The sequence below is a fragment of the Hyperolius riggenbachi genome, chromosome 10 (assembly GCF_040937935.1).
Source record: "Hyperolius riggenbachi isolate aHypRig1 chromosome 10, aHypRig1.pri, whole genome shotgun sequence".
NCBI classification, from domain to species: Eukaryota; Metazoa; Chordata; class Amphibia; order Anura; family Hyperoliidae; genus Hyperolius; species Hyperolius riggenbachi.
In genome coordinates this window covers 64,194,102-64,211,321 of record NC_090655.1, presented here as the reverse complement: position 1 = coordinate 64,211,321, position 17,220 = coordinate 64,194,102, and the positions used below count along the sequence as shown (strand labels likewise).

The 17,220-nt window shown below is 43.7% G+C and overlaps 1 protein-coding gene across 7 annotated transcripts in view; it reads right to left on the bottom strand.

Moving 5' to 3' along the window:
* Window positions 1–17,220, bottom strand: part of TCF7L2 (transcription factor 7 like 2) — a 774,578-nt gene that overhangs the window by 390,243 nt on the left and 367,115 nt on the right. For 3 of the 7 annotated variants that reach the window (XM_068255161.1, XM_068255164.1, XM_068255167.1), the window contains exon 15: window positions 4,785–4,840. In XM_068255161.1, the coding sequence (XP_068111262.1) occupies window positions 4,785–4,840 (56 nt within the window). Of the gene's footprint in view, window positions 1–4,770; window positions 4,841–13,877; window positions 14,075–15,339; window positions 17,184–17,220 lie in introns of those variants that run through there. The other 4 variants (XM_068255158.1, XM_068255166.1, XM_068255169.1 and 1 more) reach the window with 3 other exon arrangements.

The window sequence follows — 17,220 nt, the reverse complement described above, 5'->3', positions numbered from 1 at the left end:
GTTTTTTTCTTTTTATACTTTAACGTTATACTATGCTCTGAACTTCCCCTACTAGTCTGGCTTATCTGTGTAGATGTTCTTAAAACGTTATATAATTCTCGCAATGAAAGATACTGTTGCCCATAAACCATGAAATGCTCCTATAGGTGAAATGCCCAAAAATTAGAATATTGTTCAAAAGTTCATTTATTTCAGTAATTCAACTTAAAAGGTGAAACCAATATATGAAATAGACTCATTCCATGCAAAGTGAGACATGTCAAGCCTTTATGTGTAATAATTTTGATGATTATGGCTTATGGGAACCCCAAAGTCAAAATCTAAAACCATTAGGATATTGTGGAAAGGTTCAATATTGTTGGCTCAAAGTGTCAGATTCTTACTGAAATAAATGGACTTTTTGCATGATTAAAATTTTTCGCGTTTTACCTGTATGGGTAAAATATGTGTTGTAATGTTTAGCATATTGGCTATGAGCTCCTTTCTAATTTTGTTTCCTAGACACTTTTTATTGACCTGAAGAAGCAGGGCAACAGTAACGAAACGAGTCATCAAGTGACTAATAAACATTTGTATTATTATTCCACCTATTGGCAATTGTCTGTCATTGAGGTAAGTTATACTTACCTTTTAAACTATTTTAAAGCATTTTATCTCTGCTGGGGTGCCACCTCCAAGTACACTAATCCCAACAAAGGTCGACAAGGTTCTTCAAACAGCAGCAATAGCCAAAGAGAAACTTGGTAGGCAAATTCTAGTACCAATATTTTTTGTTTATGTAAAATGCTGATGATAATGAAAGCGCTATATAAATACATAATAATAGTTTGATTATGGATGACTAAATCTGATTACTGATTGCATAATGAAATAAATGAGCTGGGCCCATTCTACTTGTTAATATAACCATAAATCCAGGTTAATTCCTTGATAATAAACCACCAAATATATTTCCGTGGGCCTATGTGATTGCATGCAATTTAAGTCTTTTTTTTTTCTTTCTGATATTCTCATATTGTTTTCCAGTACAGGAAGAGTTAAAAAAAAATCAGTTATCTATGCAAAAGAGCTTCTCTGAGCTATTCGACCCAACTTGGTTGAATACAGTCCTGTTTTCTGAAGCACTTAAACAGCCAAGAAACAGTGAGAGACAGCTTGTGATAAGGTTTTACTGCAGGAAAGTTCAAAGGGTCATTATTTTTTGTTGTTGTTTTATAACTTAAAAGACAGAGCGTGATTTTAAAACTGCACCTGTGACAGTATGACACAATGTTATAAAAAATAAAATAAAAAAAAAAAAAAAAAGGCTATATAACTGAAAATACAAACATGAAACTCTTTTCTTTGCTGCCCATGTTCTACTCAGTATCCGTACTACACATACAAATGAACCCTGACAGGTGACCATACAGAAATCTGAAAGTTTTTTTTTTTGTTTTTTTTTGCTTGATAGTAAAGCAAACTCTAACCAATATACCATATCTAATAAAACATTTAGTATCTGTATTGTTCCATCTGATTTTTTTTTTCTAAAGAGATATTTACCCCCAAAATTCAGGAAGATTGATTTTTTTCCTGATCGAAGTGATCATTTTTATTTAAAAAGTGTGAATATTAATTGATTTTATAGATTTGTGTTTGGCCACGTTCACAGTGGTGCATAGCGGAGTACCGGGCGCTTTGTAATGGGGCGTACCACACTGCAATGCACCACCTATGCAATGTTCACAGTGCGGTGGGTGCATTGCGGTATTATTATTATTATTATTTATTGTATTTATAAAGCGCCAACATATTACGCAGCACTGGACAATAAATATATACAATGTTACAAGGATGACATACATAGGGTTATACACATAGAACAAAGTTATACATACAAATTTTTACAAAATACATGATCATGCAATATGGGCTGGTTAGGTAGGCCCAGTAATACAAGTACAGGCTGTCATAGGACAGGAGCACATGATCCTGTAGATTACACTAGGGAGTGGAGGACCCTGCCAGAGGCTTACAATCTAAAGGGAGAATCTTTTATTTTGCCAAGCACGACTGGGTCGTGGCCGGAATTGGGCTTGGTATACACAGGGCTGAGTGTAGAAATACGCAAAAATACAACAATCACAACAAATATAAACACAGAGAGTTAAAAACACAGATAGTATAAAGTTCACAGTGCATCATGGACAGGCTTTTACAGGTAAGCCGGCGTGTAGGGGGGAGAATGAGAATGAAAAAGATCAATGGATGGGAGTAGAGTGCATAGCGTTCAGTGAGTTGACGGCAGAGAGGAAGAAGCTGTTCCGGTGCCTTGAGGTCTTGGTGGCAATAGACCGGAATCTCTTGCCCAAGGGGAGCCGACTGAAGAAGCGGCAGCCTGGATGTGAGGGATCACTGGCTATCCTCAAGGCCCTGGAGCGCAGTCTGGAGTTGTAGAGGAGGTCCAGAGGGGGGAGTGGTTTGCCAATGTTTCTCTCCGCTGATCTTATGACACTCTGTAGTTTGTGACTGTCGCCTTAAGAGGAAACGACATACCAGACCAGGATGGAGGTGCAGAGGACAGATTTGATCGTGGCGGAGTAGAAACTTATCAGGAGTTTCTGGGACATACCAAACTTCTTCAGTTGGCGGAAGAAGAATAGTCTCTGTTGGGCTTTTCTCTGGATGGAGGTAGTGTTTGTTTTCCAAGTTAGATCGTTGGAGATGGTAGTGCCCAAAAGGCGTGCACAAGGGACTCTTTCAACTACTGTGTTTGTCAATGCAGATTGGAGGAGGGGGGGGGTGGCGTGCCGACGACCAACTCGACAGATTTTGCGGAGTTGAGGACCAGGCCATTCTCCCTGCACCAGTGGCAGATCCTGTCTACCTGGTTCCCGGTACTCTCGCTCATCATTTTTGGTTATGAGACCCACAATGGTGGTGTCGTCAGCAAATTTGATCACTTTGACAGAGTTTGCTGTGGATCTGCAGTTATTTGTGTAAAGGGAGAATAGAAATTGTGACAGTACACATCCTTGTGGGGCACCTGTGTTGGTGGACCTAGGTTGCGAGAGTATAGTTCCTACCTTCACGACTTGGGATCTGTTCGTGAGGAAGTCAGTGATCCACAGTCGTAGGGTAGGGTGGACTTCGAGCGCAGTAATTTTCTCCTGAAGTATTTGGGGGCTGATAGTGTTGAACACCGAGCTGAGGTCTAGTAGGAGGACCCTGGCGTATGAGCCCGGCCTATCCAGATGGTCATAGACAGACTCCAGGTAGGTGCTTATGGCGTCATCGGTGGACCTGTTTGCTTTGTACGCAAACTGGAGCGGGTCTAGTCAGGCCTCTATGGAGTTTCAGGAGAGGCAGAACCATGCTCTCAAAGGTTTTCATGATGACAGATGTGAGTGCCACAGGCCTGTAGTTGTTGAGGTCGGAGACCCCCTGTTTTTTGGGGACAGGAATGATAGTGGACCTCTTGAAGCACGCGGGGACTCTCCCTTCCTGAAAGGATTTCGTGAAGATAGCAGAGAGGGTGGGGGTGAGCTGCTGTGCACACGTTTTCAGGCAGGCCGGTGACACACCGTCTGGGCCAGAGGCTTTCCTAGAATTTAGTCTTAACAGGTGCCGCAGAACCTCACCCTCATTCACAGGTAGAGGCGCTGGGCTTGGTTGTTGGGCAGCTAGAGCAGAAGAGGAGGCAGTGGGCTCTGGGGGATGTGCAGGTGCCCCCTGGTTCTCAAATCTGCAGTAGAAGTCACTTAGCGAGCTCAATGCTGGGGGTTACGTGCTGAGGGGGTGGCTTGTAGTTAGTGGCGGCCTTAAGCCCCTTCCACACTGCCTGTGAGTCCTTTGAGGAAAGGTTCTGTTCTAGTTTCTCTGCAAAGTTCCTTTTGGCGACTCTAAGTTCCCTGTTTAGGATGTTTTTAGCTCTCCTGCAGTCCTCCTGGTTGCCCGACTTGTATGCTGCTTCTTTGCATCTCCGCAGTTGCCATAGTCTGTTGGAGAACCACGGTTTATCGTTCGGGTAGAGTTTGAAGGTTTTCCTTGGTATGCCGTGGTCCTTGCAAAAACTGTTGTACGAGGCAACGTTGTCCGCCCACTTGTCTAAGGTTGGTGCTTCCAGGGCCTTCCAATCTGTACTGTCGAAGCATGCTTGAAGCTGTAGTTTAGCATCGCTTGACCATACTCTGGTGGACTTAAGGACTGGTTTTGCGGTTTCCAATAATAGGTTGTGGTATGGAGATTAATGCACGTGTTAACAGTAAAAGTGAAGCATACTTTTCATTGACTGTGTGCTTCACTGCACCCAATGCAACAAGTAGATTGCGTGCAACATTGCTCTCCCAATCCGTTGCAATGCAACACCCATTGTGAACGCAGCCTTAGCCCCATTTACACCTAATCAGTTGGTACACATTTTTTTTTCTTCTTCTCCATAGCAGTGCACTATGAAAAATCTTTCAGTTAAGTGTTAACTTAACTAATCTTAAGTGTATAGTGTGAACTGTGCCATAGGAAAACATGGGCATTACTTTGAAAATCAGTTGACCTTTCAGTTATAACTGAGAGCAACTGATTAAGTGTAAATGGGGCCTAGTAGTTTTGTAGATTCTTAGCTGGCTGCAAATTTGATTAAAAAGATAATTTTAATGACTTTAAAAGAAAGACCAGGAAAAGACAAAAACAATAGTTACAGCAATTATATAATAACAGCAGAATTTGCAAAGAACAGGCCTCAGAACTAAATCTTATGGTATGTGACTTCTAAATCCATCAACAACTAACCTTTGACTTCTCACCTTTAACAATTTCTACATTGTCCTGAAGGTTGTGTATCTTCAGTTTCTGTATCAAGCTATTATGAAAAACAGAATCAAATGTTTTTACAGAAATTAAATACTATCACATTACTTTCATTTTCTAACAGTCAGGTGTAAACCTCATCAAACTTAGGCTGCTTACACACTAAGACGTTACAGGCGCACGTTAGTGCAGCCTGTAACGCTCTCCAACGCACAGCAATGTAACGCTGCACGTTCTTAAGAAGGTGCAGCATGCTACGGTGTTAGAGCGGCTTAAGCCGCGTTAGACTGTCTGCACATGCGCAGTCATGTTGGGGAGGAGCGGAGAGCGACCAGGCACATGGCTAATTAATATTCACTGCACGTTGTGAGTGACGTGCAGTGTTTACTTCCTGGAGCGGCCGCTCTGTGCGGCGATTGGCCGGCGGGACCACGTGATGCCGCATGCACACAAGAGTACGCATCACGGACGCCAGAGTGAGCTGCACAACGCGGCTCACTCTGACGTCCACAACGAAGAGCACCAGGCGTCGCGTTAGGTGCACGTTATGCGACCTTAACGTGGCACCTAACGCAACGTCTTAGTGTGCAAGTAGCCTAAATCACTTTAATTAAGCATAAGCTACCTGAAATGAAGCCATGCCGGTTCCATAGATAGATAGATAGATAGATAGATAGATAGATAGATAGATAGATAGATAGATAGATAATGAAAAACATGAAATATTCCAAATAACAGTTTCTGGTTTTAGTGCTCTACCCGCACTTTTACCCAGTAATGTTGTTAGCAGAAGGAAGAGACACTTTACTGCAAAATACAAACACTGCAGCAAAGAAAGACTATTCTTGTACTTGTATCTGAGCACCTACTTATTAATAAAATATATAAAACAAACCTCCCCCTAAAGAAAGTTTGTAATTAGTGTGGGGCATTGGGGGAGGGAGGGGGACCAGGCATTACTTACATTCGAGGGGCTGCTCCCCCCATTTAAACTCTCATGTGCCGCAGGTTGATGTGCACGTGGCAACGTTGAGCATTCCCAGCCACCACACTGCATGCTGGGAGATGTAGTGCTTAGATATGAGTACATCTGACTTTATTTTAATTTTACTATATATTTTCTTTAAATAGGTGCTGAATTGCCTTTTAAAAGCTGCCAGTCCAGCCAGTAGGTAAAACTCTATACAATAGCAAAACTACCATATATACTCGGATACAAGTCGACCTCGTGTATAAGTCGACCCCAAAATTTGACCCGCTTAACCACTTAAGGACCAGGCTGTGTTTTAGAGATCTGTGCTGAGTGGGCTCTGCAGCCCGCAGCACAGATCGTGAATACAGCAGGGCGATCAGACTTCCCTCCCCTTTTTTCCCCACTAGGGGGATGACCTGCTGGGGGGGTCTGATCGCCGCCGCTCTGTGTGGCCGAGCTAGGGGCCTCCTCAAAGCCCCCCTCCGCAGCGTTTTCCGCCCTCCCTACCTTCTCCGCCCTCTCGCTCTGGCTGTGAAGTGCGCAGGACGGATATCCGTATGCCGTATGATGTAAACAGCGGGGATTTCTTCCCCGTGTGTTTACATTTTGCTGGCGAGCCGCGATCGGCGGCTCTCCGGCTGTTCACGGAGACACCCTCCGTGAACTGACATGGAAAGGCCGCCGTTTCCATGGTAGCCCACTTAAGACCTGCTGACGCCTATGGGCGTTAGCTGGTCGTTAAGTGGTTTTAAGCTGATATTTTTCAAAGTTTCAAGTATAAGTCGGCCCACGAAAGTTGATGGCTGCAGGTGGGGACTAGGAGGGTTACTGGTTCTGCACTTGGGAACCAGGAGAAGTAATGTCTGCACTTGGAAACTAGGAGAGGTTAATGGCTATACTGCATAAAGTACTGCAGCCATTAACCCCTCCTGGTCCCCAGGTGCTGCTATTAATACCTCCTGGTTCCCAAGTGAAGATATTTACACCTCCTCCTCCCCAGTTGCAGCCAGCACCTGCCCAACATTGATCCCCTGTGCCCTGTATGGCTGCAGCTGTGTCCTCCCTTCTGTTTGCCTTGTGATTCCTTAGTTTGCCCACCTATAGACCAATCCCCAACTCCTCTCTCTCTCCCTCCCCCGCCCCGAGTGCCCCGTAGGCAGAGTGCACATTGCAGCACAGCAGGCATATGTTCCTAGGGCAGAGTTTCCCCTCAAACCTCCCCTTCCTTCCAAGCCGCTGTGATGTCTGCCTGTCTCTCTAGCTCCAGGTGCCCGCTGCTCTCTCCCTCCTGATGCCCGACTCTCTCTCCGTGTTACTCAATTTGGTGTAAGCAGTGCTGACATACATTACTTAATCCACCGCTGCGCGCTGTGTCCTTTGATCTCCTCTTCGCTGATGCTGGTAAGCGTACTATAGCGTCTCTCCCGCTTCCGGTACCATGTGACCTTGGGAGTCAGGTGGTACCAGAAACGGAAGAGACGTTATAGTACGCTTTCCGGCATCAGCGAAGAGGAGATCAAAGGACACAGCGCGCAGCGGTGGATTAGGTAATGTATGTCAGCCCTGCTTACACCAAATTGAGTAACACAGAGAGAGAGAGGCGGGCATCAGGAGGGAGAGAGCAGCGGGCACCCGGAGCTAGAGACAGGCATGCACCACAGCGGCTGGGAAGCAAGGGAAGGTTTGTAGGGAAACTGGCCATAATTATTAGTAGGAGGAGGCAGGAGGGAGGGAGAGCCAGAGTGGGGGGCAGTTTAGTATAGCATAACTAAGAGAAAGAGGCACCAGACCCCAGCTATAAGTTAGGAAATTTAGGTCTGACTCGACTATAAGTCGCCCCCCCCACACACTTTTACACTGTGAGTCAGTCCTAAATTTCTCGACTTACAGCCGAGTATATACGGTACCTGAGTCACTCAATCCACCAGTGGTATTGGCTAATATAATTTAGAGAGCCAATATACAATCAGCAAGTCAGTAAAATAACCGGCGTATATATCCGTGAGAGAATCCAATGACAAATAAATGCACAAGGAATATCAATAGAATGTCAGATAAAATGTCATAAAACGGCACAAACTATCTGCTTTCTTTCTCAGGATGTACCAAACTGTAGATTTTGCAATTCGTCATATTGTAGCAATATCTGAATGGGTTTTTTCCCCCCTGTTTTTGCAGCTTAAGGATAGCTTCTTTCACCTTCATGGAAACCTCCTTTGACCGCATGTTGTCTGTTCACAGCAAAATTTTCAACATGCAAGCACCGCACCTCAAATCAACTCCAGGCCTTTTATCTGCTTAACCTATAATGACAGAACAATGGACTTGCCCACACCTGCCCATGAAATAGCCTTTGAGTCAATTGTCCGATTACTTTAGAGCCCCTGAAATGAAGGGATTGTGTTAAAAAATGTTTTAGTTGCCTCACATTTTTAATCAATCATTTTGTTTACCCCACTGAATGAAAGTTGAAAGTCTGTAGTTCAACTGTATCTGAGTTGTTTAATTTAAAATTCATTGGGCTTGATTCACAAAGCCGTGCTAACACATAGCACGGCCGCACTATGCTTCACGCACGGTTTATCTCGCATAAAACTTTATGTGCACTATAACGTTTACGTGCGTTCATGCAGCGCAATGCATACTTTTGCACACGTTGTGCCGCATGAATGCGTGCAAATGGTTGTTATAGCGAGCGTAAAGTTTTATGCGCTGTAAACCGAGCGTGAAGCATAGCGGGGCCGTGCTAGGAGTTCGCACGGCTTTGTGAATCAAGCCCATCGTGCTATAATACAGAACCAAAATTAGAAAAAAGTTGTCTCTGTCCAAATATTTATGGACCTAACTGTCTAAAAAGTCCACCCAACTAAGTATATGAAAAGGAGAGGTAAAAAAAAAAACAGCATCCACAGTTGCAAAGAAAAATACCTTAAATTCAATCCTGTCCAGGTTAAGTATGAATGTCAGAGGTCTTAATTCCCTGGCAAATACCTCACAAGTCACTATATAAGAGGAACCCAGTGACCACCATACATCCATTGCAGAATTCCTAACTACTAAGTTTGTGACATTGCAATACCTTGCAGTTGGGAGAGGACACTTATGTACAGCTGTGCTGTAAGCACTCATCATCCTCCTTATATTGTTTAGTACTGTCTGTCAGTGGGGCTTATTGTAGGACTAGATTATTTGCAAGTTCATGACATAACATCAGGCACTGAGCAGCACTGCTGCTTTTCTGTACATTAGTAGCCTGACTACCTTTACCTGTCTATTATCAAACAATTTTAATTTGCTCAAGGTAATATTCTTTATTTAAATAGTCCATCCAGTTATACATGTATTGTCTCACTTCTGAGTTTTTTTTTATTATTTTCTTCAAAGGAACAAAAAAGTCTCTGCAGGCCAGTGGGGAACAGCATATACTTTAATGACCTCTGCACCACTCACTGTACCCTCCACGTTTATGAACAAACACGTGAATCTCTGTTAACTCCAAAGGATCACATAGGCACCAGTAAAATACATATAGGTTTAATTCAGACGTGTAGCAGCAAGTACAGCATTACATATATACATCATATTGTGCATAGGGGCTATTCGGCCAACAATTGTTTCACAATACGCATGCATCATCACGGACCACTGTATAGCTTCCATGGCGGAAAACGGCTCAATGCCATGAAGTGGACATGAATATTTAAAGGTTAGCAAAGCACCCTACTGTCCAGCCTACCTCACTCTGCTTGTAACTGCATACGAGCGTGCAGCACATCCGTGTGCACAAGCTCAAAGTGTGTGCATTAACCATGGTGCGTTCAACTCCAAACCTTGTAACAGCACACAAGTGCCAACACTTACTATGGTAACCGGGATAAACAATCCAGATGATCTGAGGCAGAGTAAGAAAACTGCCATTTTTCTGTCCTAGCTCTGTACAAAACAACAAAGCAGAGTGGGCACCATGGTGACGTAGTGATTAGAACTCTCACCTTGCACCATTGGCTCCCCGGTTCACATCCCAGCCAAGGCATTATCTGCACAGAGTTTGTATGTACCCTCTGTGTCTGCATGAGTTTTCTCTGGGTACTCCAGTTTCCTCCCATGACCAAAAACATACAGGTAAGTTAAATGGCTTCTGTGAGAAAACGCGGAAAAGCCGCCGCGGGTGCTCAGAGCAAGGCGGCTAATTGGGTTGCGCGCGTGGGCCTGCATCTGTTAGCATGACTGAACGCGGAGAAACCGCCGCATGTCCTGAGAACAAGGCGGCGGATTCTGCGTCCCATGCGGCGGGTTGCACGCACAGGCCAACATCTATCGGTATGGCTGAACGCGGAGAAACCGCCGCATGCTCTGATAGCGGTGCGGCTGGTTCCGCGTTCAGCACAGCGGATGGGTTACAACACATGTCTGGTGTGGCTGGGACTGATAGTCCACACAGGTTCAGAAGGACGTGCGCGCGCTGAGAGGCAGAGCTTTTATGACAGCCAGAAGGGAGTCAGCTGACCAAGCCGGTCAGCTGACAATTCCATCAGTTCTCATTGGTCCAGCACTTAGGGGAGGCGCTGAAGAGAGCTATAGTATATATACTGGGTGCTGGTCATTTCTCTGGTGTCTGCCGTTGCGATCACTACGTGGAAGCACTCAGACCTTGTTGTCATTATCTGTGTTATTCTCTAGACCAGTTCCAGGGTGTTGATGACTACGGAGCTCACACCCCAGACTAGGAATACTGTGTATTTTCTGTGTTATACTTCAGACTAGTTCCAGGGTGTTGATGACTACGGAGCTCACACCCAAGATTAGGAATTAGCTTTACCATCCTGTTATACTTCAGACTAGTTCCAGGGTGTTGATGACTACGGAGCTCACACCTAAGATTAGTAATTAGCTTTACCATCCTGTTATACTTCAGACTACTTCCAGGGTGTTGATGATCTAGGAACTCACACCTATAGACTAGACATTGTTGATTATTTGTTATGACCTTCTGCTTTCCTGACCTTTCTTCTGATCTCTGATTTGGTACTTTGCTATATCTGATACTCCGTTGCCAAACCTTGCTCGCCTTAAGACTCTGTATCTGTCTCTTGTCTCTGTATCTGATCTGTCTGTCTGTTGCCGACCTGGCCTGTCCGACCTCGAGAACTATCTCCCCTGTTTTGAGATAGTTCACAGACCTGTCAGTGACACTTCACCATTGGTGTCACTCACACTCTGGTCCTTCCCACTCTCAGCCTGGCTCCGCCCCTTGGGGAGCATTAGGCCATTGGAAGGAACCTGTCCTTTGGGCAGTATCTCCTACTGCCTTGCACCCTCTATACGGGTGCTCTCCTCGAAGTATTACTGTTGCACCAAACACTCATATTACTCAGGTGTCCAGAGGTTAGAGATATATCTGATTATCGGTGATACTGCAGATCATCAATAATCGGGTATATATCTGGATTTTCGGTGATACTGCAGATCACCGATAATCAGATCCTCTCTGTGTTACACCGATCGTTACAGCTTCCCACTAAAATTGCAAAACATACACTACACGATACATACATAGATATATGACTATGGTATAAATTAGATCGTGAGCCCCTCGGAGGGACAGTTAAAGAGGAACTTTAACCAATGATAGAACTTCATTGCAATCAGTAGCTGATAACACCTTTCCCATGAGAAATCTTTACCTTTTCTTGAATAGAAAGGGGGGGGGGGAGGAGGATGGGGGGTGTCTGTACAATTTATATGGTGGTGAAACCCCTCTAACAGTGTGATGTCAGGACCATGGTCCTGACAGTTTCCTCTCTATAAACCTCCATGCATTGTGGGAAATAACAGCTTTTTCCAACTGCCAAGCAAGCAATCTGCCTCTGTGCATAGAACTCGCAGAGCTAAAGATGTCACCACCAGTGATGAATTTCAGAATGTAAATCAGGGAGAGGAAAGATTTTACATTGGGCAAACACTGACTAAATAAACTACAAATCAATATTGTAAACAATAAGCAATTTTATTCATTGTTATTTTTAAAGGACCACTTTTGCGAAAAATTGTAAAATACATGTGAACATATACAAATAAGAAGTATTTTTCTTCCAGAGTAAAATGTGCTATAAATTAATTTTCTACTATCTTGATGTCACTTACGGTAGATAGTAGAAATCTGACAGAACCCACAGGTTTTGGACTAGTGGGGGTTTCTTAGCAAGGCTCTTATTCTTTATAAAGACAATCCCTGAAAAGTATTTATACAATGATGCTGACCAGTCTCCCTGCTTGCTGCACACTGTTCTGGCAGTTGGACTGAGCAACTGCCATTCACTAAGTGCTTTTGAAAATAAACAAAACCCTGAGAATCCCCTTGGAGGAGATGGGCTAGTCGAAAACCTGTCGGTTCTGTCAGAATTCGACTAACTACTGTAAGTGACAGCAACATAGGAGAAAAGTAATTTATAGCTTGTTTTACTCTGGAAGAAACGTACTTCTTATTTGTATGTGTTTACATATATTTTTAATTTGATTTTCATGATAGTGTTCCTTTAAGTGACAAGACAATATACTCTGTACAGCACTGCAGAAGATGTCAGAACTATATAAATACTACACGATATAAGCCAGACGAAGGCTGCAAGGCCGAAAGCTTGCTTATTTGTATTCATTTTTAATGGTATCATCCTGGTTTAAAACTTCTTGCTAATTATTATTAATAATAATAGACAGCTAAATGCCTAAAGCAGTTGTTGCGAGCAGATCATAGATCCAACAACGTATCGAAGAACGTTGATCCCATAGAGTTTTGATATCCAAGACAAACGCTATGGGACCCCTAGGATTCAATGACAAAAGTGCCCTGAAGACCTTGAGTATTGATAATAGAAATGTTCAAAATTACCTGATGTGATGTAATTAATGATGTTATTAGTGATGTAATTAATTCCTGGAGGTTTGAAATTATAGCTAGTTGATTAACTCTAATAGGAATGTGTATATAGAACTTTATCTCTTTTGGGTGTACTGCCAATGACTTGCTGACTTGAGTCTGACTTTCAAGTTAGTGGCTCGGATCTGTTATTCCTTGTTGTGTCTATGAAAAGTTAATGTTACAGCTGATAAATAATAAGTAAACTTAAAGGATACCCGACGTGACATGTGACATGATGAGATGGACATGGGTATGTACAGTGCCTGCCTAGCATACAAATAACTATGCTGTGTTCCTTTTTATCTTTCTCTGCCTGAAAGAGTTAAATATCAGGTATGTAAGTGGCTGACTCAGTCCTGACTCAGACAGGAAATGACTAAAGTGTGACCCTCACTGATAAGAAATCCCAACTATAAAACACTTTCCTAGCAGAAAATGGCTTCTAAGAGCAAGAAAGAGATAAAAAGGGTCAATAGTTCATAGATTTTAGCTCTGGCATACTTCAAGGAATGTGTCATTTAGCAAAAACAAAAAAACAGTTAAAACTTAAAAGGTAGATTTAACCACCCTGGCGTTCTGATAAGATCGCCAGGGAGGCTGCGGGAGGGTTTTTTTTTTAATAAAAAAAAACACTTTCATGCAGCCAACTGAAAGTTGGCTGCATGAAAGCCCACTAGAGGGCGCTCCGGAGGCGTTCTTCCAATCGCCTCCGGCGCCCAGAATAAACAAGGAAGGCCGCAATGAGCGGCCTTCCTTGTTTTGCTTACCTCGTCGCCATAGCGACGAGCGGAGTGACGTCATGGACGTCCTGACGTCAGCCGTCTCCGATCCAGCCCTTAGCGCTGGCCGGAACTTTTTGTTCCGGCTACGCTGGGCTCATGTGGCTGGGGGGACCCTCTTTCGCCGCTGCTCGCGGCGGATCGCCGCAGAGCGGCGGCGATCAGGCAGCACACGCGGCTGGCAAAGTGCCGGCTGCGTGTGCTGCTTTTTACTTGAGCCAAATCGGCCCAGCAGGGCCTGAGCGGCAGGCTCCGGCGGTACTGGACGAGCTGAGCTCGTCCAGACCGCTCAGCTGGTTAAACATAAAATAAAACTGGAATATCTTAAAAAGTCATTTTTAAGAGAAGGAAGATTGATACAATCGTTTATTTCATTTGTTTATTTTTCGCCTCGGGTGTCCTTTAACTTGGTGACCATCCTAGAAGGAAGTAAATTATAAGGTTGATGACACAATATGAGGTGAATAAATGGATCAGCACAGATACAGGAAGGGTGAGGAGGACAAGGATGTTGCACTGCGACTGCATCCCGGGAGATTATGGAGCACAAAAAGCACAGGACCTCTGGCATTCAGGTGTTTTTAAAACCTAGTCTTCTGACCAAACCATGGTCACCTGCAAGATTTGAAAGCAATTGAAATAGGGCAGGAACATTAAAAACCCAGAGTATCACAAGAGTAACCATATGATGGTTCACCACACAGCTAGTTGGACAGCCCACTTTGCCCAGAGGAAAAAGCAGTAAGCTCATCTCAGTTCTCCGCATCTTCCTCCTATAATTACCACGCACAGGAGACCACAGCCAGAAGCAAAGGGCTTGGGTCCAGTGACAAGGAGGAGGAGGTAATCTTATTTGATGGCAAGGAACATGACCCACCAAAAATGTTTGAATGCAGGGACCAGCACAGCAGGAGAAGGAAAGTTGGTACAGTATCAACATCCTGAGAAACAATAGGGTAGACATATAAAGGACTAAATTCATCTGCCTCATCAGTTTTATGTGCATGGTTCTAGGAACCAGCCCTGTACAAGGTCCATTTGGACCAGAGGCACAGGCCAGAGCAACTGACTAACCCAGCTCCCTTTACTGCTGCTCTATCTTCCTCATCACCTGCTTTTCCTATGTGTGCCACTAAAGTATCTTCTACTGAGCAAGTGGCAAATCCTGACATAGTTCTTCGTTTCTCCTTCCAACCAACCATCCACTTGACACAGACTCTTTCCCTCCCCACACACACATTCACACCAAAATAATGAAAGCCCTAGGGTGTGTTTGTGTTTTTGCTTTCTCACGAATTATTTCTTAGGAGACTTGAGGCCTGTCTAAATTGTTTAGACTGCTGAGACTTGGGTAGTTATTTCAGTGTTCTCCCCGGGCTCTTTTAGCCGGGTGCTCCACCCAGCTAGTTTTGGTGAGCACCCGGCTGTCATCGGATCGCTTCCTCTTCTGCTGTAAGCAGAGTTGTGCAGAGAATCACTGGCCCTGCATTCTATCATCTTGCTCCACCCGGCTACTGTTCATGCCACCCGGCTGAAAAACATTTCTAGGGAGAACACTGTATTTGTTAGGAAGAAACCGCCAGAGACTCCCTGCCTCGGTTATGTAAAGACTGCTTTTTTCTTGTGTTTTTTTTTTTTAGGAAGACCCCTCCAAGATAATTTTTTCTTTTCTCTGAAGTTAGGATTACTAATTTTTCAATTTTTTTAGGAAGACTGCTGCCTAAATTTGTAGAAAAACCACACCAAGGACCTTCTGATGCTACTCCGAGGCCTCAGACTACACCAAAAGCATTCAACCTCTGCTCTGAGGAAAGGCTAAATATGTTAAAGGACCACTGTCACGAAAATTTTAAAATATAAAATATGTGTAAACACATACAAATAAGAAGCATGTTTTTGGGCTAGTCCATCTCTTCATGTGGGATTCTCAGCATGGCCTTTATTCTTTATAAAGACACTCCTTAAAAGAGATGTTTTAAAAGATGCTAGCCAGCCTCCATGCTCGCTGCATACTGATTTGGCAGTTGGATGGAGCAAACATGTCGGTTCTGTCAGATTTCTACTACTTACAGCATGTAAGTAATGTATGGCTCATTTTACTCTAGAGGAAACGTACTTCTTATCTGTATATGTTTACATTAATTTTAAATGTTAAGATTTTCGTGACAGTGGTCCATTAACCTCCCGAGCGGTATGCCCGATACTGTGTCGGGCAAGGAATTCTTGCTGAAAGCGGTATGCCCGACAGTATCGGGCATGCCGCTCAGGGGGTTTACCTTGCTACAGGAGCCCCACTGTATAAGTTAGGGGGGATCGGGGGGTGAGGGGCACTATGCCTTACATGACTAATGCTGCAGATAGTGTACAGAAGCCCCTGCACCTAGCTAAATTATACTGTGGGGCTCCTGGTAGCTAGCTAGCCTATACTGGGGGGGCACCTATCTATCCTATACTGGGGGGCACCTATTTATCCTATACTGGGGGGCAGTGGCGAGGCAACGGGCGTGGCCGATTACTGAGCGATTTCATGTTGACATTTATCGGGAAGCAGACTGCGGAGTATGGGCAGCCGACCAATCTCTCTCTAATCAGATTTGATTATATAAAGATCTGTCTCTTGGTCGAATCTGCCCATCATCTTTATTGTATTAGTGCAGGTTGAGCAGCTGCAGCTTGGAAGTATAAATGATCAGAGATTTTGGGGAGTAATTTTGAAATTTAGTTTAGATTTTTTTGTTTCAAGCTTTTATTGGACTAAATGTACACTAGACCCTTTCTTGACACATTTTGTTAAGTTACAGGAAAAAAGGTTATGAAAATTAATTGGATCACTTTTTGCACAGAAATCCAGCAGAAACTGAATGCCAGGGAGGTTAAGAAGACGCCTCTAGGGCCTTCAGTCTCTTCTGTCAATAAAGTGAAGCATGTTCCATTTTTATTGTTCCAGGTAGACAATGTGAGGCCTGGCTAATTCTTTAAGTAAGGACCCTTAAAGCGCACCTGAACTCAGAACTTCATCTCTGCTCTATAAGATAAGAAATAGTATAATAACCTTTAAAGAAAATTACATATCTTTGTTACATCTTACAGAACTACTGCAATAAATCTTCAGTGTCTACTTCCTATTTTCATAAAAGCAGAGAAAGGGTTAACATCCTGTATTTACATATTAGCTGTGTCTGCAGAGATCTGACGAATTTCTGTGCTGACACAACTGAGGTATCAAATTACACATGTGATTACGTGAAGTTGAGTTCTCTCTGTTTTCCTTGTGTCATGTGCAAGAGTTCACGTCTACTTTAAAGGGCTTAGTTTATACTCACTGCCAATGCAGGAATACGATTCTTTTGGGGAAGCATACCAATACACCTCTAAAACAATTTGATAAACAGACACCAGTTGAGGCATACTGCAAGAAAAACTGCCTTTTAAATTGAAAGAAATCTCTTGAACATGTTTTTGGGTTGCTCCTGATACCAACTTATGGTGTTGCTTTTAGGGGTCTCGGAAATGTGCCTTAGTGATTACATAACAGCATGCAGGGACCTCAGTATGTGCTTTGGATTATATCTATGATCCCATATTGTTATCCAAACCACACAAAATGGCCTCTTCTTACTTATGTACACATATTCCCCCTCCGTTGTTAAATGGCCCAGTGTTCCTCATGCCATTTTGGTGCATTTGCCTGCTGTAGTTGCTCTCCTGAGACCCAAGCAATCCACTGGGGGAAAAACAAAATAGTTCACAATTACTGCAAA